This window comes from Oxyura jamaicensis, chromosome 2, assembly GCF_011077185.1.
Source record: "Oxyura jamaicensis isolate SHBP4307 breed ruddy duck chromosome 2, BPBGC_Ojam_1.0, whole genome shotgun sequence".
NCBI classification, from domain to species: domain Eukaryota; kingdom Metazoa; phylum Chordata; class Aves; order Anseriformes; family Anatidae; genus Oxyura; species Oxyura jamaicensis.
This window is the reverse complement of record NC_048894.1, coordinates 95,075,751-95,099,201: the sequence shown is the minus strand read 5'-3', so window position 1 is coordinate 95,099,201 and position 23,451 is coordinate 95,075,751. Positions and strand designations below refer to the sequence as shown.

General features: G+C 37.7%; 1 protein-coding gene across 5 annotated transcripts in view; it reads left to right on the top strand.

The window, feature by feature from the left end:
- Positions 1-23,451, top strand: part of LOC118161925 (dynein heavy chain 5, axonemal-like) — a 147,846-nt gene that overhangs the window by 113,873 nt on the left and 10,522 nt on the right. For all 5 annotated transcript variants that reach the window (XM_035317702.1, XM_035317703.1, XM_035317700.1 and 2 more), the window contains 5 exons: positions 1,838-2,105; positions 6,855-6,976; positions 8,145-8,492; positions 11,474-11,662; positions 19,462-19,594. In XM_035317702.1, the coding sequence (XP_035173593.1) occupies positions 1,838-2,105; positions 6,855-6,976; positions 8,145-8,492; positions 11,474-11,662; positions 19,462-19,594 (1,060 nt within the window). The remainder of the gene's footprint in view (positions 1-1,837; positions 2,106-6,854; positions 6,977-8,144; positions 8,493-11,473; positions 11,663-19,461; positions 19,595-23,451) is intronic.

The window sequence follows — 23,451 nt, the reverse complement described above, 5'->3', positions numbered from 1 at the left end:
TAAAATACTTTCATGTTTTAAGGAAGAATGTGTAGAACAACAAGAAGTCAGGCTGCAAAGGTACCAAAGAGATTACCTGGTTTATTCATGCATGGCTTACTGATGACACCCCTAAATATGATATTAGCAATATAAATCAATCATTTACAGTTGGCAATGTTCAAATTCATGGCAAGAATATATTTTTCACTCTATCATTTTATTGTTCAGATGTCTTCCCCTCAAAGAAATGGAAACAGTATCTGTGACTACTGAGCTATATAGACTTCTTTATAAAGCAGGCAAACTACCTTAAAACTAGTTGGATGTCTGCCCCCTATGAATTTCTGCCCCCAACTTGAATTCAAACCTCTGAATTAAAATGAAACTAATCTTATCTAACATTATAACATCATAAAAAAGCATATACTTTAAGTATTATAAATTTTGTTTTTTATTTTAGGGAACTTCAGCAGAACAGTCAGGGAAACTGAGGTGATTAAAATTATAGTATTTTCATATGCATGGTGCATTAAAATGACACATATTTTGGTCTCACTATTTACAGAAATATTCTGTAGGCAGACATTTTGATACAATTATTTCAAAAGGAGTAAAATGAGGACAATCCATAATGAAAGAAATATTTTCTCCTTCTCTTGATGTTTCTACAACCTTTACTGATTGTACATTTGAGAGGTAACATTGTTGAGAAGAGCAAGTTATGAGCATATGCTTTGTTAGGGAACACTGAATGAGCTGAGTATCTATGCAATCTGCAGGGGTAGTTGTATTGTCTTACTTAGAGAAGTGCTAGCTGTACTCAGATACTTCTCCTTAGAACAAATAAAGTTTTTATTCCTTCAGCACATGGCCAACTTCACAGCTTATTGAGCTTTGCTTCTTTCAGGTTATTTAGCTTTTCTTCTTTTAGCTGCATTTTCAGTTTTCACTGATCTGAGAGCAGGATATAGCTTTTCTGATCTTTGGTGTTTTCTTCTTCTTAAATCTTTTGCCAGGATGTGGAGGATCATATGCAGTAGCTGCATTTATGCTATTAAATAAAATCAGGTCAGGGCCTGTTCTCTGCCTGTAAGGTCAAGTGACCTGCCAGCTTGTGTTCATATGGTTAAGCTTTCTCTCTCACAGCCTCATCCGCACTGTTTAGGACTGTCTGACTTTCTTCCTTCTTTTTGGTTTCACAGTGACAGAGCTCCTAGCAGAAAAACTTAAGGTTGACTTTTGCAGCTTTTAGCTAGTTGAAGATATGCTCAGATTGATAGGTCTTTATGCAGCTCATGGCTCACAGCGTAATAGATAGTCAGCTCTAGGTCTGCAGTAGGAAACTGTCCATGAAACTCAGTCTTTTCATCAGTTCTTTGCCCAGAGCTTCATCTGTACCTACAGTATATATGGACTAATATACTCAACTGGGCTTGACAATTCTGTTTTTTCCATGTTGGGAGTCAGGCAGCCAACCTAAGCCGGGAGACTGCTTATTTAAGAAGAGCAGTAAGAACTATAAGTGAGAGGAAGTTTTGCCTGCACGTGGACTGGTATGGTCCTGATAGCAACCTGATCAGTTTGTCTCTTTCAGATCCCTTTTTGAGGACATTTTTCATCTTCTGTTTTTCTGAATGTCTGCACTTGGACAGTTGTGCTCTTTTGCTTATTAGAGTATAATTATACTCTAGTATAATCAATTTCCACTGATATGAGAGATTTTCTTTGTGACGCAGTGTCACGACATACTGGCTTACAGAAGCAGTAAATTGTGTGGCTAACCATTCTAAAGAAATGCATTAAAACAAAACAAAACAAAATAAAGTTTTCATTTTTTTTTTTTTTTTCTTTACAGAACATTCCCTGTCGTGCCATTTCAATGGGTCAGGGTCAAGAAGTCCATGCAAGGCGCCTGTTAAATCAGTGCATGCAAGATGGAGGATGGCTTCTTCTACAGAACTGCCACCTTGGTTTAGAGTTTCTTAGTGAATTAATGGACACCATCACCACAACAGAAACTATGAGTGAAGGCTTCAGGACCTGGATCACTACAGAGGCTCACCCAGAGTTTCCTATTAATCTTTTACAGTCATCTATCAAATTTACTAATGAACCACCTCAAGGTAGGAAAACATGCTTTTTTGGGGGAGTTTACGTTGGGAGGGGGGGAGAGGAGCTTGATTTTATTTTTCCTCTGTATCACTGTTATCCGTGCAGTGTTTTAGTCTTTATTCTCTGTTGTTTCGTTAGCTAAATACAGCAATATGTTAATCACTCTTGCAATGTATAAAGCATGACCCTTTGGAGGAGAAAATGGATTTGTTTTGTAAAAGAAATTGATAGTGATTTTGTTGTTTGGGTAGATCTTGTGGACCATGTCAGAGGTCCTTTCTTAAGCTTAGTGCATGCCATCACTCTTTTCTTGACATCTTGTTGACTCCACCCAAGAATGCAGAGAAGAACTGATCCTATGCTCTACCGGGTAAGGAAATGGAAGGACTCTTCGGAACATCCAACCTCAACCTTCCTAGCTGCAGTATGTAGCTGTGGCTATTGATTCTTGTTATGTCATCTGGCACTGCTGAGAAGAGTCTGATCCCAGCATCTTTGTTACTGTCCTTCAAGTATTTTTGAGTAGCTACTGAATCACCCCTTAGCCTCTGTCACTGCAAGACAGTAAATAATAAACCATGGTAGATCTGGATACTGGGGTTTCCGTAAGAACCAGTGAAATTAGGGCTTTTAGGCAATGTGATTATTTGAAACACTCACTCTGTCATGCTCCCAACCACACAACATTGCATTAATTTGGTCTTGACTTTCCTTACCCTCACAGATATCACAGCTGGTCCAGGAAGGTCAGAGAGAAAGTCATCAGGAAGACTTGTTGGTTTCACGCTGTGTAGCTGCATGCAGCTACCAGTCTTGAACATTACTGGCCAAGGTCCCTGGGCATCCTCTGATGTTTTTCTTCATATGTCTCCTCCATCTCCAGGACCTTGCCCCACTTCTGTGATGTTTTCTTCAGCTAGGATGTTCTTCTTGTGCTTTTCTGCACCGTTAAGCCCTCAGTTTTCGTAAACTTGATAGTCTGTGTACAGAAGCACAATGTGGGAACAGTGGTAATTCTGACTTACATCATTCTGGCTCAGCCAATTTTTGTAGCCTGTACCAGTTGCAGCTGCCAAGTAAAAGGTTTGTGCTTTCAAGTTCAAAATTTCAGTTTTGAACTGTCACTGTCCCACATATGTACACATAGTTATCTGCTGCTTTTCAGTTTTCACAGTTTAAGCTGTTTTTTGCATACCTATTTTTGTAGGTCATACACTTTTAGCACCCCACCACATTTATAGGCTTCTCCCATTTCTTTTGTATGCCAAAAGTGGACATTGTGTTTGAGGGGAAGCCTGACCAGTGCTAAGGAAAAAGTCATAAGGACTTCCTTTAATCTGCTGGCTATGCTCCTTCTAAGGCTGCCTGCTATCTGGTTTGTCTTATTGGCTAGGAGAGTGCTATTTTGTCTTGTAGTCATCCTGGCATCTGCAATAACCCTGAGGTGCTTACCACTAGGACTCAGCCAGTAAGATCCCAGCTTCTGCATATGCATGGAGTTAGTCTGCCACAGTTCTTGCTGAACTTCATACAGGTTCTATTGGTCAAGTCTTCAACTCTATCCAGATTCCTCTGGACTGCTGCTCTGCCATTTGGTATGTCAGCCACTCTTTCTAATTCAGTATTGTCTGCAAATTTGTTGAGGTTGCCCTTTATCTCGTTATTCAAGAAACTGATGAACATACTGAACAATATATGTTCCTGGTGTACTTTTCCTCTTTTTCTGGCTGCCAGAAAACTATAAGCCATTGATTACTTACTAATCTTTGAACCTAGTAGGCAACCTGCTGGCATTCTATGATGAGGTGATTGGTTTAATGGAAGAGGGACTGCAAATGGTGTTTTTTATCTTGACTTGAAAAGGGCTTTTGACACGGCTTCCCATAACATCCTTATAGACACACTAATGAAGTAGGGCTTATATAAGTGGACAATGACGTAGACTGATTACTGTATGAAATGCCAAGCTCCAAAGGTTTTGGTCAGCTGCACAAATCCAGCTGGAGAGCAGTCACTAGTGATGTACCCTAGGGATCAATACTAGGGTCAGCAATGTTTAAAATTGTTTAAATGATTAAAATTTTCTATGTAAATTTTATTTTTATTTTTATAAATGCTTAAAATAAAATGTTTATAGTTTTAATTAATAACCTGGACAATGGGAGAGAGTGCACCCTCAGCAAGTTTATAGATGAGACAAAGTGGGAAGAAGGGGTTGATACACCAGATGGTCATGTTGTTGTTCAGTGGGAGCTTGACAGGCTGGAGAAATGGGCTGACAGGAATCTGCTGAACTCAACACAGAGAAATGCCAAGTACTCCGCCTGGGGAGAAAGAAATCCATACAACTGCACACAATGGGGCTGACCAGCTGCTAAAAGCATCTTTGCATAAAAGGGTCTGGAGCTCCTGATGGACATCAAGTGGAACATGGGCCAGCAATATGCCCTTGGAGCAAAGATGGCCTGCAGCACCCTGGGCTGCATTAGGGAGATCATTTCTGGAAGGCTGAGGGAGGTGATACTTACCTACTCAACCCATGCTGAGAGAATACCCGAAGTGGTCTCTTCAGGTTTGGCCTTCCCGGAACAAGAAAGACATGGACATACTGGAACAAGGGCAGTGAGGGGCCACAAAAATACTGAAGGGATTGAAGCAGACAAGAAAAGGCTGAGGGAGTTATGATTGTTTAACCTTGAGGAGAGAAGGGTCAGGAGGCATCTTATCATTGCATATAAATGCATGATGGGAAGGAGTAAAGAAAACTGCAAGACATTGGTACCAAGTGAAAGAAGGAAAGGTGAACTTAAGTGGAAAGCCAGGAAATACCAGTCCAGCATTAGAAAAATAGTTAACCCAGTGTGAGGGTGGTCGAATACTGGAACAGCTTGTTCTGAGAGTTTTAGAGGCTCCGTCTTCAAAACCCACCTAGATAAGGTGCTGAGTAATCAGCTGTAGTTGGTCCAGCTTTGAGAAGGGGTGCTGGGGAAGGTGACCACTGGAGGCCCCTTCCTGCCTCACCTGCTTGGTGGGATTCTGTGTGATATGAAAGCATCCAGCTTTTCTAAGTAGTCTCTAACATATTGCTGTCTTGCTGTTGACTTCCACTCTCTTACCCAAATTATGTTGCTACATGCAGATGTCACTTATGTATTTATAGAAGAAACTTTACTACACTGCCTTATGTCTGCTCATTGTGTATGTTGAGGGAAGGCTGTATTTGTATTTTGGACTCTGGCAGAAAGAAATCCTTAAGTCTGACACTCTGTCTTTTAACTCTCTCATTTTTGACTGTGTAACACATTAACTTGCTCTTCATTTATATATGTGTTTTACCACTGATTTCAGTTAATGAAGTCTGTAGGAGCTGAGAATTTGTATCCAAGGTCAAATATAATCCCTCAGTCATTTAAAACTCTTAATTTCAGTATTCATCCTCCTTTGCAGTTTAGTAAGATTTCTACAGTGTTTGATTGCTGTAGTAGACACTCTTTCAGTGTATATACTTCACCTTCAAGAGCAGTCAGTGTCCTGATAAAAATTTCTTACCTCTTTCTGTTCTCCTCCACCCTTTTTTATTCAGTGCTCAGCATATTTTTAGTTGCACTGTGATCCCTCCTTATCATTCAAATCATAAATCAGATCTATCAAATGACAACACCCTATAATGCCGAGAAGCAGTGTTCTAATCCATACTATAGTTTATTTACAACTTTCTCTTAATAACAGAAATATGCCTCGGGCAAAATTTAAGTCAAGATCAAATATAAACAGTTTTAGTGTTCTGATACTGTCCTGCTACACTGGTAGCACGATGCAGTAAGATTATTTGTCTGATGAATTACTCTTGATTTTGGAGCTTTATTCTAATAATATGTTGAAAATGTGTTTGCTTGAATATTGTTCTGTAAGATCTTTGTGAAATAGGAAAGAAACAAAAATTCTTTTCCTGTATCACAAGAAGTACAGTGACTTGGCCATTCTATTTACTGCACTTGAAGTCTATCTTCTTAGTCTTGTGTTAAGCCTATTAGGTGGAAGGTTTCATAAGACAAACCTGGTGTAAGTAACTCCTGCTTGGTGTTGTCTGGCCAAGGAGAGACTATGCCTCAGTAGCACTGCCAGAAAGTATGTGCTATTTACATATTCTGTGGAAGCTGAAATTGTGTCAGTAACATCTGTCTGAATCTTTTCCTGTGATATGAAGCTTCAGTTCGCCAACAAACCTCCCCAAATATTAATATTTCCACCATGAATTTAGGATCTTACCTCATCTACTTGGTGCCAGTTTAAGAAGCTGCATACAGAATTTTGAGATTGCTGTAGGAATGAAATCTAAATAAATTATCTTTGGTAGAACCAAATTTCATTCTGTATGTAAATATTGAAATACAGACTATTGGATGTGCAGTTTCATTTGACATGTTAGGTGTCTGTCAGTGGTTGAATAGTTATGTTTATATTTCAGTTGTTACTGCTGACATTTGGAATGTGGTTACTTAAGTGCAATTCCTTCTGGATTCCAGAATTTAATATAATCTCCAGTCTGTCATCTTCTACATGAAACAAAATGTAGTTGAACTTTGCCTGGTATGACCAGCTGAATAGATAATTGATTCAGAGGGATTATTTGAAGCTATATATAGCTATATATAAGATAATACTGTAAACTGGAGGCGTAATCCTGCTTAACTGAAGTTGGAGTTATCAATTCCATACATTTTTTTCTCATATATAACATTTCTATACTTATTTTCTAGGTGTGAAAGCTAGCTTAAAACGAACATACTCTGCCATTACTCAGGATCACCTAGAAGTGAGCAACATGCCACAGTGGAAACCACTGCTATATGCTGTAGCATTTCTTCACACAACTGTTCAGGTTTCAAATTGTTTCTTATTCTTCTGTCACAAAGCCATATTTCATTTGTTAATTAATATGTTAGTAATGAAAAACATGTCTATATGTAAAGCCTGTATTGGCAAATTAATATAAACAGAATAAGAAAGAAAACACACCTCTGTTATTGCTCCTGTCTGCACATGTTGTTCTTGTCCCTCCAACAGGGATGGTATTTCAGAGTCAAAAAGAACAGTCAACCAATTAACAGTTAGATTACTCTTATGTCAAATTCTTTGGGCATGACTGACTGTGTGATCTGTAATTCAACTAACCAGTCTGTACTAATACTTTAAACCATAAAAGCACATTAAAGAAATTTACAGCTTGGAGAGGAAAACCCTAGTCTTGAAACTACTGTTTTCACAATGAGAAGAGGTGACGGGGTAAATATAAATCCTTTTTTCACTGAAACCTACAGGAGGAAATGAAGGTGGAAGATGGTTCTGGGTCTTGCTGTTCAGGAGTTCTATTAAAGGAAGTGCTTGATGGATTAACCACAACTTTTCATTGTTCTCTGGACAGATTTTTCAGCATCCTTAGTTTATATTTGTTACCTAGTTAATTTAATTCTACGGCATCCATGCCCTGATCCACTGTGGTCCAAGTGGCAGCCTGTGGTGTGCTTGCCTTTTTGGTGGTAATTAAGAATATCAGATACTGCCCTAACATCCACATACTGCTAGCTGCATCTGTAAATGCTTCAGTAAGAAGCAATTTTTTTTTTTGCCTACACCTGCAGGGGCTTCAGTGGCATGAATGTCTGTAAAAGAACCACAAAAAATAGTCATGGCTGACGGATTTTGAACATCCTTTCCTAAAATAGCACCTTCATTTCTGAAATTAAAAAACTACAGTTCTAGACTCACAGATTCACTGCCCTTAAAAAAGAGGGTATTTTCTCTGAGAAAATGTTTATATTCCTCTTTTTTTGCTCATCTCTATCTACTGGTGATGATAAATGAAGAAATATTTAAGTACTAGATAATTCATCAAGCATTTGGCCTTGTATGCATTAAGTGAAAAATCATTTTTTTTTTTTTTAAGTCGGTGGAATACAGCCCAGCATATGTCATGTATTTTTCTGCACTCAATCTTTTCTCCAAAAGTTACTATCAGCCTCTTACCTTTAATTCTGCCCCTCTTACAGGAAAGAAGAAAGTTTGGTCCACTGGGCTGGAATATTCCTTATGAATTTAATCAGGCAGACTTCACAGCCAGTGTGCAATTTGTTCAGAATCATTTGGATGACATGGACATTAAACGTGGAGTGAACTGGAGCTGCGTTCGCTATATGCTTGGGGAAGTACAGTACGGTGGCCGCGTAACTGATGACCTTGACAAAGCACTGCTGAATACATTTGCAAGAGTATGGTTTGGAGAGCATATGTTTAGTGACAAATTTTGTTTCTACAAAGATTATATTATTCCAAAAGGGAAAACAGTTGAAGACTATCTCCAGTACATAGAACAATTGCCAGTGATTGATACACCTGAGGTAAAATATTTTGAAATATTAAATAGAGTTTTTATCAGAAAAAAAAAAAATCATTTTCCAGATCCATGAGTGTACAGGTGGAATTAGCAGGCAGACCAATATGGATACTGTTGTAGTGGGTGTCTATTAAACATTTGCTAAGCAGGAAGATGAAGTAGAGGTTCAGACACTTAGAAGAAGCCTCACATTCATGTGTCCTGGTCCTGTTGGGCAAGATACAGACTTACTAGAGTGAGTCCATCACAGTGCCGTGAAGATGATAGAGGGACTGGAGCATCTTTCATGGGAGGAAAGGCTGAGACAGCTGGGACCCTTTAGCCTGCAGAAGAGAAGACATGAGTAGAAAGAATTAATTAATAAAAAGTCTGTATAGTCTCATTTTATGAGTTATACTTAGGACATTATTCTGTTCTGAGGACAGGGAGAGGTGGATGTTGTCATGGTTTGATGGAGTAAGGTGCAGGGTAGCTCCTGGTTGCAAACATTTTTCCATGACCCAGTGTGTGTATACTGAAGTGGTCACATTCATGGGAGGATTGCAACTTCCTTTTCCCTCTAATACAGCTGCAGGTGTTGAAGTTAGTTAAAATTGAAATAGAAGTGAATGTTATGGGTTTCTGTCTCATTGCTGTTAAGTTGATAAATGCCTTTATGGGTAATTTCTATTAAAATTAAATAGACAGGATTGAATAGGAAAAAAAAAATGAATTTCTGTTACTGATAATGTGCTGGTAAGAGGCTGAGAAGATTCCATGCTCATAAAACAAAACTTTAAAGGTTTGAATCTCTGAAGGTAATGAAAGCAGATGCAAGGGCATTTGTGCTGATAAAGATGCACCTTTTACAAATGACTTTTATGTGAATAGGATGAAGTCCAAGAAAGCAAACATGTATTTCTCCTTCATGTTTTCACAAGTTTAGAAAGAACATCTCTACTTTCTTCTGTCTGCCAAAATCTGTCAAAATTGCTCATGGCAACCTTTAACCTTTTAAGCTCCCAGTAGTCTTTGTTCTACAAAGGATATTGTGCTAGTCAAAACAGTGTATCTTTGTTTCCTCCCTTTTCCACTTTTTGTTGAGAAGGAAAGATTGAATAAGTCTGATTGCTGTATCCTTGCTCTTTTGATGAAATTTCAACCTCTGATCAGAATAAACACTGACTTCTGAAGAGGGTGATTGAACTCAGCAATCCCTTTGAAAATGACTTTGATTTCACAGGGGCACAAAGCATTAGCAATTGGTTTTGAGGATTTATCAGGCTAAAAAAAAACCCTGAAAGACAGAATCCAACGTCACTTTTTTAATCAAAATTCACAGAGATTTTGGTTCACAGGGAATGAGAAATCGGACTCCTTGATTAATTTACAGGACCTCCAGGAGACTGCTCCGCCCATTGTTTTACTATTCTGGTTTCTGTGATCACATATCACTTGCATGAACATGTAGCAGCAGAGATATTTTTCACGTGTAACATTCCTGTCTTTGTCAGTATTACCCCAGTTATGAAATTAGCCCTTGGTCTACCACTGTAGTTTACAGTCACGATAGAAGATATTTTTTGTATTTCTAACTTGGGCTATAGTATTGCCACAAAATCTGCAAGAACAAAAACAAAGAAGCACTTATTCTGCAAGAGCACAAGTAGAAAAGAGTGTATCTTCAAACACATATTTCATCACGTGATGATAGAATATGAGAGCAATAAAGTGCATTGATATTTTCACTCTTTACAGCTCTAAATATACAGGATGAGGTAACTGCTGTCTGTAAAACATGTTAAATCCTGCTTGGAATCTACTTCTACGCTAGTTTTTGTCCCACATTCTCTCACAGCCAATAGTAGGTCTGCACTGTGTTTGTGCTGTTGTAAGGGTCAGATCCACAGACTGTGCAAATCAGCTTTGTGAGCTTTGACACAGGTGCAGTCACTTATATCCCTTGTCTTTGAGTTTCTAGATTTACAAAAAAAAAAATACTGCCCTTTTTGTTCTGTACTCAAAGTGTGTAAATATTGATTAATAGGAGTATGTTCTTCGAATATGCTAATTCTAATATACAAAACCACAAAACATGAGACAGAAAATTGCTTGGCATCAGTGCTCAGTTTGGGGGTAAGCATTCCTCATGGTTGGATCAGTGGTTCAAAGTTTGTTAGAGATAATTAATAGCTATAATTCAGTGAGAGCTTATGAAATAAGTTACAGTCCAGTTCCTCCTGGATGAAAGTTGCAATCCACCTGATAATCAGAGACTTGCTGATATTTCAGCAGAGGTTTCTGAGAAAGCTATTATCATTTAAACAAAGGGCAGCTTTGCAGTAATTCTCTGCTAGCTGTATCTTAAATAAAATAATTTAATTTCAAAAGAAGAAGTAAGGAATGGGTCTCCCAAACCAAAATAGCACAAAACATAAAATATCCTAAATATTATCACCAGTGATAAAATCTCTGAGTACTCCAAACGTGAGCAATGTTTTATTCACTGTGCTTCATGCTATATAAGCCTACGAGACTGAGTGAAACAAAATGTATTAGAATTGGCAGTTGATCTGATTGTTAGGGACATCTACTTGAGCAGGTACAATAGTAGTAGATCTGTAGAGAGATGTTAGTGGTGAGGGGGCAGTGCCTGCTTACAGCACGTTTCCAACAAGCTCTAGTCTCATCCAGTGGAAAGGAATCATTCTGTGTGCAGCATGATCCAAAGCCTGGTTTGTGATGACAATCAGATCAGTTCAAAACCACATTCCTCGTTTGAATGAAAATGCATTTGTAGATGCAACCTGTGTTAATGTTTCTGTATAATTTGGGCTTGATTCTTGTCCAGTTAAATGGGTGGACTTCCACTAACCTGTTTGTGTTTATTATTTTATAGAGCTGTAGGTTTCCTTCCCTGTTTATCTGTATTTATAGTCTTCTTCACTGATAAAATTTTAAAAGGAAAATTGCACTTTTTACTATTTTTTCCCTTTTTTCTTTAAGGTATTTGGACTTCACCCTAATGCAGATATAACTTACCAGACTAACCTGGCTAATGAGACATTGAGTACAATAGTAAGCATCCAGCCCAAAGACAGCAGCACTGGAGGAGGGGAAACCCGAGAAGCAGTGGTGCAACGTCTTGCTGATGAGATGCTGGAGAAGTTACCTCCGGATTATAATCCTCATGAGGTATATGCTGCTTTTGAGATACAGATGTTTTATGTATGTATTCATGTTCATGTTTTATGCGTTTTATTGTGCTTCTTTCTTGAATTTAAATGGCACGTGTTTTAAAACCCTCCTAAAATTACGCGTAGTGTTTCAGAAGTCTGTTTTGGTTTATCATCTAAATTATTCCTACAACAGAAACGTATATTAAAAATACCATAGTCCACTTAATGAGTTACCTTGACTCAGAATAGCCATTGGAAACTTGAGAAGGTCCTCTCTCTCCCCAGTAGCTTAGAGGAGGATACCAGCAGTTATAGCTTCCAATTTACCTACTTTTATTAGGATACCACCATTATGAATAGTGGGTTTTATCACTGCCCCCCCTTTTTTAAAAGTTTGAGCCATAACAGATTTGTTCATCAATCTTTTCCCACATTTTCAATTAACAGTGTCATTAAGTGGAAAACTCCAGCACAAAGTACTCTTTCATCACTTTGTAAGTGTGGATCTGGATTCTGAACAGTAACTCTTGAAAACTCCCCCTTTTCCATGGTTTTATTATTATCTACAACTGTTTGTACTGATAATGCTTTTTCCCCTGCTTGCAGTCCATGCTTCTTGTAGACTGCCCGGTATGCAGTATTACAACTTGTTTTGCTATACTGTGTTTTCTGCACAAACTGCAGTGTCTGCTTAGGGTATGAACAGTTGTCTTGGGGCCCTGGCAATATTTCTGATATTCTGTTTTACTATTCATCCTGGATTTAATGTCTTGTATAAATCACTGACTAATTCAGCTCAGAACTTCTCTTTTCATTTCCCTCTTGGCAAGCCACTTTAAATTTTCAGCTTTTCTTTTATGAGCTTTCCTAGCAGCTTTCTCCATATAGTTATTTTTCCAGCCATTCCTGCTTGTGCATCCCTTTTCTCTCACATGCTTACTGAATATTTCCCAATGGGAGTATATTAATCATTTATTTGTAGAGCTTGTTTTGGAATGAAGTCAGTTTTCTAGTTTTCACAGTTATTTAGTAATAAATAAATCATCAAATATGTTAAATACAAAATAAAATTAAACAAATTTATAGTGATTATTAACTCTTAATTATTGATTTAATACATTTAATAATTTGCACTTTGAATTTGCACTTATAGTCTGCACCTTGGATTGTTAAGTCTTTTTCTCTTATCCTTCGTATCGGAGTAAAGATGTTTCACTGAACTAATTTCTAGTTTTATTCAGTTCTTTTTTTTTTTTTTTTTTTTTCAATTTTCAATAGAGATAGAATATTGACTACTTGTGTAGCATATATAGTTTTGACATATTTGTAATATGTCTATTGAGCTATTTTTTCCAAGATATTTCCTGAATCCTCCAAAGAACTATTTCTTCATTCCTTTGTTAAAATGCCAACATTTTTCCTCCTGAAAAATTTGTAATAATTAGAAAACACTAATAGTACTGAACTTCAGATTTCTTCTGCTTAATCTTGGTTTCATTCGCTCTCATTCATTCTTAGTTTCTTTCACTCGGGTTGTCCGTACAAAACACACACAGGCCTCCCCTTTTCAGTCGCTCCCTCAATTGTCTTAGGCTCCAGTGATGGAGCCAGGGACTGTACTGAAGGACCAAGAGTCTGGAGGGTTTCTTCTGAAAGCTTAAGCCAGCACTCTTAACTTGTCTCTATTTTAGCACTGTATTTGGGTACAATACGTACTTTCCCAAGTGATGGTAATAAAAAATCACCACCAATTATTTTCATTGCCATTTTGTCATCTAATAATATGACAAGCTATTATCTTTCTCATGATCTGCCAAGCGTACATGCAAGATTTTATTTTCTCCTAAGCAATCATCTATATAATGATTCTCACAATTAGATAGCTCTTTGCTTCTGTACTGATTCTCTGACATCTTCTCTGAGCTTCGAGGATACCTCTTGCTTCAATTTGTTTGACAGCTTTTCTATTATGACTCAAGAAGTTATATTCACATTGGCATTAGACAAGCAAACCTCCCTCCCATTTCTTCTAACAGGCAGAGTCAGAGGATGTCCTGTTGGATCTACTCTTTCGCCTGTATTTATTGTAAATATATTCTGGGTTCAGGATGCAATTTTGTTTCATTTTCTTTCCAGTAAGTGTAGATACCACCTCTTCCTGGTGATTTCCAATTTTCTCAGACTTTGTGCATATTGATCTGTGAATTGCACTTTGATTAATCACACCACTCCATTTACATGCTGTTTCTTTAGTTCATATTACTGATGGACAACATGGTACTTTTCAACCATCCAAAAATTACAATCAGTTTCTGTATCATGATAGCAATTTCTTTGCTCTAAGTATCTACAGAACATCCTGTGGCTGTTTTCTAACAGTTTATTTTTATAGTAATTTGCTCCTCCGTGCAACTCTGATTGTGTCAGCTGCGTTGTAGGTTCAGATTCTGCTTCTGCAGTGTTATGAAATTTGACATTATTTCTTGCAGTTTTTGGTTCTTCAATATTTCCTTCTCATTTTGCCTAATGGATACACCTTTTCTCTCATTCTCTGTATAGAACTAGTTTGGGTCTTCAATAATCTTTTCCTTGTCAGAAGGGGATTTCCCTTTTCTCCCATTAGTGCCCAGTCCCATCTCGTTGCTGCACTTGTTTATGGTGCCAGAAGTGTGGCCGTTTCTATGCAATAAGCAAAAAATCAAATATGGTTCTCATCTGAATTTAAGTTCTGTTATTCTGGAATCTTAGAAAGGGTGGAGAGGACGATTGTAAATAAATCTAAATTTTTAAATGACAGTTTGCATAAACCGACAAAAAGAGAATGTCTAAAATACCAAAAGAAAACAAACAAACAAAAAAGTTCACTAATATATAACCAATAATTTCACTAGTCAGAGCAGAAAATAAGGGAGAGATTTCAGATGTTCTCAGAGGGAAAAGCAGAAGTTAGCAGAATCTAGAATGTAATAAGCAAAGGAGCCAAGTGAAATTAAGCTTACAGGTATAAGGAGTGAAATGAATTATGTGAATTCTTTTTGTGATATCTGAAAAAAAGGGAATGAGTTCTATTGTTTATCAATTTAAGTCAACATCTGGTTATTCAGGACATTATTACTTGTACTCAGGGCATTATTACCTACTAGATTGGTTTAAAAATCCTGAAACAACTAAAACTAATCTACTACGCTGTAAGACACTGGTGGAATGTGTCAAAAAGAGTTCTTTTGCATGCCTCATTGGATAAGAGCAGTAGAAAGAAAAATGTTCAGTAGTCCTAGCAGTACCGCTTGGGTTTGCTTTTAACAGGATATTGTGCTCCAGAAAAGCCACTATGTAGTAGTCTTCAGAAATCCAGTTATACTGTTTGTGGAGAAAAGGAATGAAGAAACAAATGGAAGAATCAGGAAACAAATGAAAGTAATTAATATAAATCACTCTTCAGGGAAAGTGGTAGATGCCTCTGCTATATTTGTCCAGTTCTTGTGACTCCACTGAGAAAGTGTGGAGAGAATTTGTTTGCAGTCAGAACCCCAACAGACTAGGTTAGGGATGGATGATACTGAAACTAATTGTGTGCAGACATGGAGAACTCTGGATCGTACTTTCTCTTGACACATTGTGAAATCCAGGCTGTCACACAAAGTCCTCAATTTATCAATTTTTAGCCTTTGATATGCGTGATACATTCTTCTTCTTTTGTTGATGTGTTCTTGTAAGTCTTCCTTTCACCAGTCAAGTAACTGACCAAATGTCCACCCAAAAGACAATAAACAAGTCACTTTTGCATGCTTTAGCAGACTCCAATGTGATACAGGTAATGCAAAAGCAAAATAAACCTACTTCCTGTCCTAAAATTGTCTTCATTTTTTTCATCCAAAGGCAGAGGCAAGGTGAGGGTTCTGCTTCTATAACCACATTTGCTTCTGGATTTTGCCTTACAGATAACAAAGAGATCAGTGCTAAAATGATTAGGTCCAATCAATCCATGCAAATGAGGATAGATGCAAGGGTAAATGTCAGCCTGTCGCATGCAAAGGTTTATAATGAAAACATTTGTAGCTTGAAAACCAGCTTGCCAGGGAACAGACATGGAGACATTTCAAAGATCCTGCACTTTATTGGTTTTTAAACCAAATAGCAGTGTTTTATTCCTTAAATATTTTTGTAGTATTGATTTTGCCTTATCCTCCAAGGCTATGAATAGCAAGTATTAGCTAGTGTTGCATGATGGTTGGAGTTCATCTGAGGACCCAGGCCTGCATTAAGTTTTTTACTGGGGTATTTACTTTGGTCTAACTTTAGTCTGGGTCTGTACGCTGAATACCTGTTAGTGGCTGGAATATGTTAGACTCACTGAAGCATGCCTTTTGGGTTGGTTTAATTTGAAGTGAATCCAGTTTGTGTGCATGGAATCTACTTTTCAGTGCAGCATTTTGTCACAAAAAAGTGCAAAACATTGTTCATCTGAAGTGAAACACTAATGCAGATGCTTTGTAAGGTGTCTTTGGTTTAGTTACCAACCCTATCAGATATGGTGGTCATCCATCTCTAGACCTTCAGCTATTTTCCTCATATTTCACTGCCAGCTTCCTTCTAGACAACAGGGAAGTGGTCTTTGACACCATTTGAAAAGAGCTTTTCTTGGACATGCCCTGAGCTTGTCTTTCATATTCAGACCTCTGACATGGGGAGACAAATGCCATCTTGCAGAAGGACTCACTTCCCATTTCTGCTGACAAACGGCATAGCAAGTAGGTGGGACTAAATGAAAATTACAGCATTTGCTCAAAACGATATGCAGTTACTACAACAGTATGAGTTTGGCAACTGCTTTTCTGCTGAATGTCCTATACAGTATGCAGTGGCAAAGCAGGTGGGGACCTGAGGACAGTTACGAAATGTTTATAGAGGAGTCTCATACAGTAGAGATATACATTGCAAAATCATGCAGGCAGAGCTATTAAGATTATGATTTTATTTCCTTCTTTCTTTAAATCACCTTGTTTTATGTTAGCTGACAGCTACTTTCCTGTTGAGAAGGAGATGTAGTAAGTGGGCTTTATGGAATTAGTATATTAATCTCAAAAAGGCTATTTTGGTTAGTGAGTTTTGTCTTTGATTTTTTTCCCTGTCAGTCAGGATCCATCTCTTCATGTCATAATAAATACAGCACTAACAGTAAGTCATCTGATTGTTTGATAAGAATTCTAATACAAAACAGTCAATCATGCCTCATAGCTGGTATTTAAAGCTAATCTTAACAGCAAGGTTTCCAAGAGAGGCACTATCTTACACCTAGTAAATCTCACTGCAGATCAGGATTGATTTGTATACAAGGTGGGAAATACGTCATTATTTCAGTTTTTATATCTGGTTAGGCTGAGTGCTGTGAACATATCTAGGATGGATTAACAAATATCTGCATAATTTGTTCACTCTATGATTCAAAACATTACAGATATTTCTATACGTACATGAAAGAAAAAACAAAACAAAAAAAAAAAACAGAGGGATTTTTTAATTCTGAGAATTCATTAGTTAAACTGTGAGGTTATCATTGTAGTAATATTTTAGAATGTTTATTTTATCTTCTCTTTGAAGTTTCACAAATAGCAACATTTTGGAAAATAACTTCCTTAACAAGGTGTTTCATACAATTTTTCCTCAGACAGAAAAAAATCTTACTCTACATTATGCCCAAAATGAACACATGCTCTGCAGACTAGAATAAAGTATATTTCTTTTTTAAAGGACAAAATGCATAAACTGTATTCTGTATTATCCCTTTCTTATTAGTGTCATGCACTAGTCTTGTAAGTATTCTGGAAAAAAAAAAATCAAACTTTTTCTTTTTTTTTGGTGAGAGGGAGAATTATCAGTTCCTGTGAAATTTTCAGAAAGCAGTTTTCCCTGAATTTTGTCTGAAAAAAAAAAATAGTAATACTTCATTGTGTAAACTACCCAAAATAAGTTTATTGTCTGAGGTCTAATCTCATGATAGTGATTTTAGTAGTTTTTCTCTTTTACAGGAAGAAACACATTAACTCAGTCTCTAAAATGAACTGTCAGACTGCAAAGTATTAGCATAATTGGCTGGCACCTATTTCTCAGACATTTTGTCTGGCAAACTCATGGGTCTTTGTGATTAAAATATAATGAATAACCTTGCTGATAACTGTCTCCCAAGGAGAATAAAATATAAAGTTAAAAAAAAATGTATTTTATTGGGCTTGAAGTTGAAACTTTCAAAACAGAAATTGTCAAAGCATTTACTCATTTATACTAGCAGTTATAACTACTCAAATACTATATTTATCTTGCAGAGATGTGCTGTTTGGTATAATAATAAGATACGCCGTAGTAACTTTTCCTATGTGTATATAATGTACTGTATGCATAGTAATGTGTGCTGTGTTCTCCCAGATGCATGACTCTACGTTCCCAGATACAATCATGCATCTGGGAAAGCACAAAGCAAAATCCGGTGGACTTCTGGCCTTGATGAAATAGCACTCATTATGCCAAATTTTGCATTTTTACTTGGCTGCGGTAGAATTCCAATGATGTTCTGTTGAAAGTAACAGACCTTCTAGCTCTTCCTTCATCATCTTTTGTTAGTAAGCTCAAAATAAGCTCTTAAATTACTTTAGCAAACTGATTCTATGGGTCAGTTATCTCCTGATGGCCACATAAGTATATGGATTTCTTATCTGAGTTTTGCTGCTTGATATCTCTTTTTGGTTCCAGAGTCACCCTGCAGAACTTCACCTGCAAAATAATGGAGTGACTATGGTAAAGATCAGGGTTCATGCTGCTTCAGTATGAAGGATGAGGCATGGGGCTGAGTGGCAGCGAGTACAGACAGAAGGCCATTGGCTTTCTGAAAGCTGAGTTATAGCAGGAGTGAAAAACACTGGAAAGTCTTACAGATGAGATTTCTGTAAAAAACATTATACTATTTGAGCTGTAGGCACTATGATTTCTTCAGGTACTACTAAATCCTCTCTCATGCATTAATGTATACAGTGATCTTTGATAAACATGAAGCATACTGTATATACCTGAATCATAGTGTATCTGCATGATATGATAAAGTAAGAGCGGAGGTGATTTTGCTACGTTAGCAGTGACATGTCTCTAAGTAATACATAGACAACTAAGTTATTTTTGAGAATGTTTTCTGTTAAGTATGTGTGAAACTACTGTCCTTGAAAATTAACAAATCTGGGAGATTCTACCCACAAAATGGCACACATACTGGTGTAACAGTGCTGCACCCATATTATTCCTGGCAACCTCCCCTCTCTAGTTAAAGACATCGTCTTATGAGTGAATCACATAATATTGGATGTAGCAGTTTTACATATCCTGTTTTTTTATATATCATTCTGCTTATTAAGTTAAAGTCCATTTGTAGCATCATTTTAACTCTGCAGGGCAAGAAGAGTTGAGAAAGCTCATATAGCACAATTTGTAAATATGAAGAAGTTATCATAAGACATTATTTTATATATTATATGTGATGATTTTTTTTTTTTTTTTTTTTTTTTAAGTTCTAAGACCCTGTGGCCTAGAAGAAACTCCTGGTCCCTTCTAAAAGAGGGAACTTTCCTTCCTTAGAATGATGGAGCAGCTCCTTTTGGTGAACTGATGAGTTACATTGTGCTAAACCTTACAGTTAGCCCAGGACTTGCCTGGCCATCTGTTGCATAAAAGTTCCTTTTTTTCAAGAACAGTGGGATACAACTGAAAAAACAACCGTTTGCTTTCAAAAATTACTGCACACTAGTATGTATTTTCATTATTCTTGTTTAGGTGAAGGCCCAACTTCAAAAGATGGGAGCTATTGAACCCATGAATATATTTCTCCATCAAGAAATTGACCGCATGCAACACGTTATATCTAGAGTTCGAACAACACTGACTGATCTCAAATTGGCTATAGATGGTAAGTGGCAATATGAAAAATGACACTATTTAAGATGCCTTCTTTTACTACTAAAGGCTACTCGTGCCCTGTTACTAAATATGTATTTTTCCCTCATTCCCTTCCTTTCTCCCTCTTTCTCCCTCTTCACTCTTTCACGTTTTCTCCCTGCCAGCCTTTTTCTCTTTTTCCATCTCTTTGTCATATTACTGCTTATTATAACCTTAATAGCCTCCTGACTCCATCTCTAGGGACATTTCACCTTAAATTATTCTGTGTGCATGTGCTCCAGTATTGCAGTTCACTGTGTTCCACAGTATGACTGCACTTCTATGATTCACTCTAGGATCTCTACAGAGCTCAGGGGAGTTGAATTGTGTGATTAGGTCCACAGGTCATGTGCCAGAGTCATTTATGAAATTAAGCTGAGACATAATGATATAGAAGAAGGTAGAAATGTTGCTGCTAAGTAATTGAGAGACAAGGTGATCAGGCCAGGTGGTAAAGACTCTAAGATGAGATTTGCAATGTTCATGAAACTGGTTATATGAAATGGGATGTCTCTAAGTGGAATCAGAAGTGAGTAGGAGTGCCAGTGAAAAGGGAATGACAGGGTTCTGCTTTTAGCTATCACAGGAGGCAGGCAACAGCACTCTCTCTCAGAGACAGGAATATTTGGCTGAAAGTGAGCAATGGTGAATGTATTTAATACAAATCTAGAGAGAAGGTGACTAGAAACAGATGGAAAATTTGATCAGAAAAGGAATGAATGAAAAGAAGGAATGATGATGTTACTGCCTGCTTTTTGTTTTCACTTCCTATTTTGCTCTTCTGTTGAAATATCCTACAATGTTGCTCAGCTAAGCTTCTTGAATTAAGATTTCTTACCCAAGTCTGTTATTCTCCGGCAGAGAGGCAGAAAATACCTGAAAGACAGCGAACTGTCCCAGCAGGTCAGAGTGCCTCAAAACTAGTTCCTTCTGTTATGGGTGATGACAGTACTGTGGTCATGCCGTGCTTGTATTTTCCAAGCTAGAAGAACCAATTGCTATCTGCTTCAAAATTGACAGGAAAGTTCCCTTGTATATATGTGTAGCGTCCCTTTTCAAGTAAATTAGAATAATAATTTCTATCCAAGAAAGAATTAATCTTTCCTTGATCATGACAGATATATTTTAAGTCTCAAAATGTACAATATTATGCAGAGAGGTAGATGAGTAACATAATTTATTTGCACTTAGTATTCAGTTGCACAGTGGGCATAGTCCTCTACCAGGTGCTTAATCAAGTTAATGCTGTAACTTTTGTGCAAGCCTCTAAAACACAATAATTTTCTTAGGGACATGGCAGTTAAATATAGTGAAAAATTGCTCTGAAAACAAAATGGGATGTATAGTTAACAATACCAATTAATGGCTTCTGGCAGATTCATGATGCATCAGATGCGTGTGGTAGTGAGTTAATTAGGGGATAAAAAGAAAATTTAGGCACCTTCTCTTGCCTCAGCAAAGAGGAAAACACCGAGCTCTCTCACAATAGATTTTTCTCCCCAGACTAGTCAATCAGAGCCTCAAGTCATCTCTTGTGCTGCTCTTTCTTTACGAAGAGATAAACCAATCTGCCCGCTCAAACAGGTTGTGTGAATTTTGGTCGTCTGCCTTTGTCATGCAGCTGGCTCTGGCTTCACAAACCTGTTGAGGCCTGAGCAGAGCTTCTTATAGCCAGTCTAAATTTTCAAACAAATATTGCTTTAGATCATAGCTTCTGTCTTCATCTGTTGAGTAGCTCTGTGAAAGGCGTTCTGAATATTTGATTCTGCAGGTTGGATGTGAATAGAAGGACTTTGTCATCTTGCTTTTGATCACTGAGGAGTATCTGAGATAATATAAAGCTCCCCTTAGTGACAGGCTGTGTGCAGCTAACATGAGAGATGTTGAGGGAATTAGCAGAGCCAGCCTTGTTCCTCTATCTGGAGGGCAGATTAAGCAGCTTCAGCATTTGGGAGGGGTGAGGATGCTCAGCATGTGCACAACATATTTGTTGGCAACCATGCCCAAGCCTGCATCTCCACCAATAAACTTTGCAGTCCAGAGGGAGACTTTTTGTTTGGATCAAATTGTAATAATTAGATTTGAGCTGCACTCAGTTATGTCCCAGCCATTAGTTCTGTTTTAATTACTTATTGATTGCCCAGAATTTATTTCACAGTTGGTATAATACAGTTCCACATAAATCAGAACACGGCAATGATGACTGTCCTCTCAAGTGACCTAAAGAGAGATCATGTTGCAAATAAAGAAATATTTTTAGACAGGAGGAAGGTGCTGTTTTCTCATCTTTTCATCTGGGGAGAAGTAAGACATGGGGATTGAACCAAAACTCTAGATCCTAAAGGGATCTTGAGCCCCTGGAAGAGGGTGACTATTTGCAGAGAGCACTATACAAGCTATACAGTTCCTGTGCACATGCCTTGCCTTTCTTCTGTGGTAGGGTACATGCCTCTGGCAGAGGATACTAATACTGTAGCTGTTTAACAGGGAGTGGGCACTTCAGACCACCTCTGCCACTAATAAAGACAATGTCTTTAACTGCAGTGAACAGTAATGACCCGTTCAGTTACTCCTAGTCTCTGGTGCAGTTTCTTTCAGCAGGGAGGAACTGCATGCTGCCTATTTGTGAGATTGGGGTGGGGGAGGTCTTCTTGCTCCTCCACGCACTGAAGTAGGAGTGGTAAGTGTTTTGATGGCACCCAAATGTCTCTTCTAGCACTGAAGAAAGTGACAAGGGAGATTCTGTGGGAGTCAACCCTAGTCCCTCATGAGCAGTTTCCATGAATCTCAGTAGTGGATCGTGCTTGTAGTAGCACTGGATGTTTATATTGAATCCTTGACAATGGAAATAAACAAAGCTTTTAATATGTTTTATTTTCTGCTTTTTTTACCTCCTTAGTATTCTGCTTAAAATCCTGTCATGTGAAAGAGGTAAATGCTTAGCTCATTTATTTATGAGTATATCTAGATTCTACTTTGATCAAAAATCTACATCCAGTTGGCATTTGTTTATGGTACCTGATAACTTAGTGTTTTCAAATGAAACCTTTAGAACTGCCTACTTCATGACAAGTTGAAGCCATACATGAAACCTTTGATTTGTTACCCTTGAGTGTCATATATGCATGTGTCATGTGGTCACAGAACTCCTGCTTGTATTTATAAAGTACTTGCAGAGTTAGGAAGAAGAGTCCTTTTCATGTTAAGAAATTTCCTGAGAATACAGCAGTCCCTCTACAAGCTTTTACGTGACTACTAGTATGTAGTGATTTGTACACAGCGTGCTGGCCCAGGGTTTTTGTTCCATGCATTTTACTTTGTACTTGCAAGACAAGCATTGAACAAATAGCGATGTGGGTCATAAGACCAACACAGAAAGCAAAGGAAGGGGGGGGGGGGGGGGCAGTAGAAAAAGTAACTTCAGAAGTCACTGTGGCATTTGTCATGGAGAAGCCCTACTTCTCTAGCTTAAGCAAACTTTCCACTGAAATTACAGTAAAGCACCCATCAGGTTACAAAGCTAGCATATTTTCATGCATGTAATGCACACCGTACTTAACCTACACACCAGGACTTGATTTGCTTGATTTCATCTCAGTCATTGATTTGCTACTTTTAAAAAAAATATGTAATTATCTGCTTTTAGTTCCTCACCATCCTTGTACTGGGTTGATAGCCCGTGTGTTAGCCTTAGGTGTTTCCTTTTTTTCATTCACCAGAGAATATTTTGGAACACATGGGACTTCATGAAGACATGAGGTAACATATAGTCCTACATACCTAATCACTTAGAAGTCCTAGGTCATCTACACAAACTCATGTTAAGCC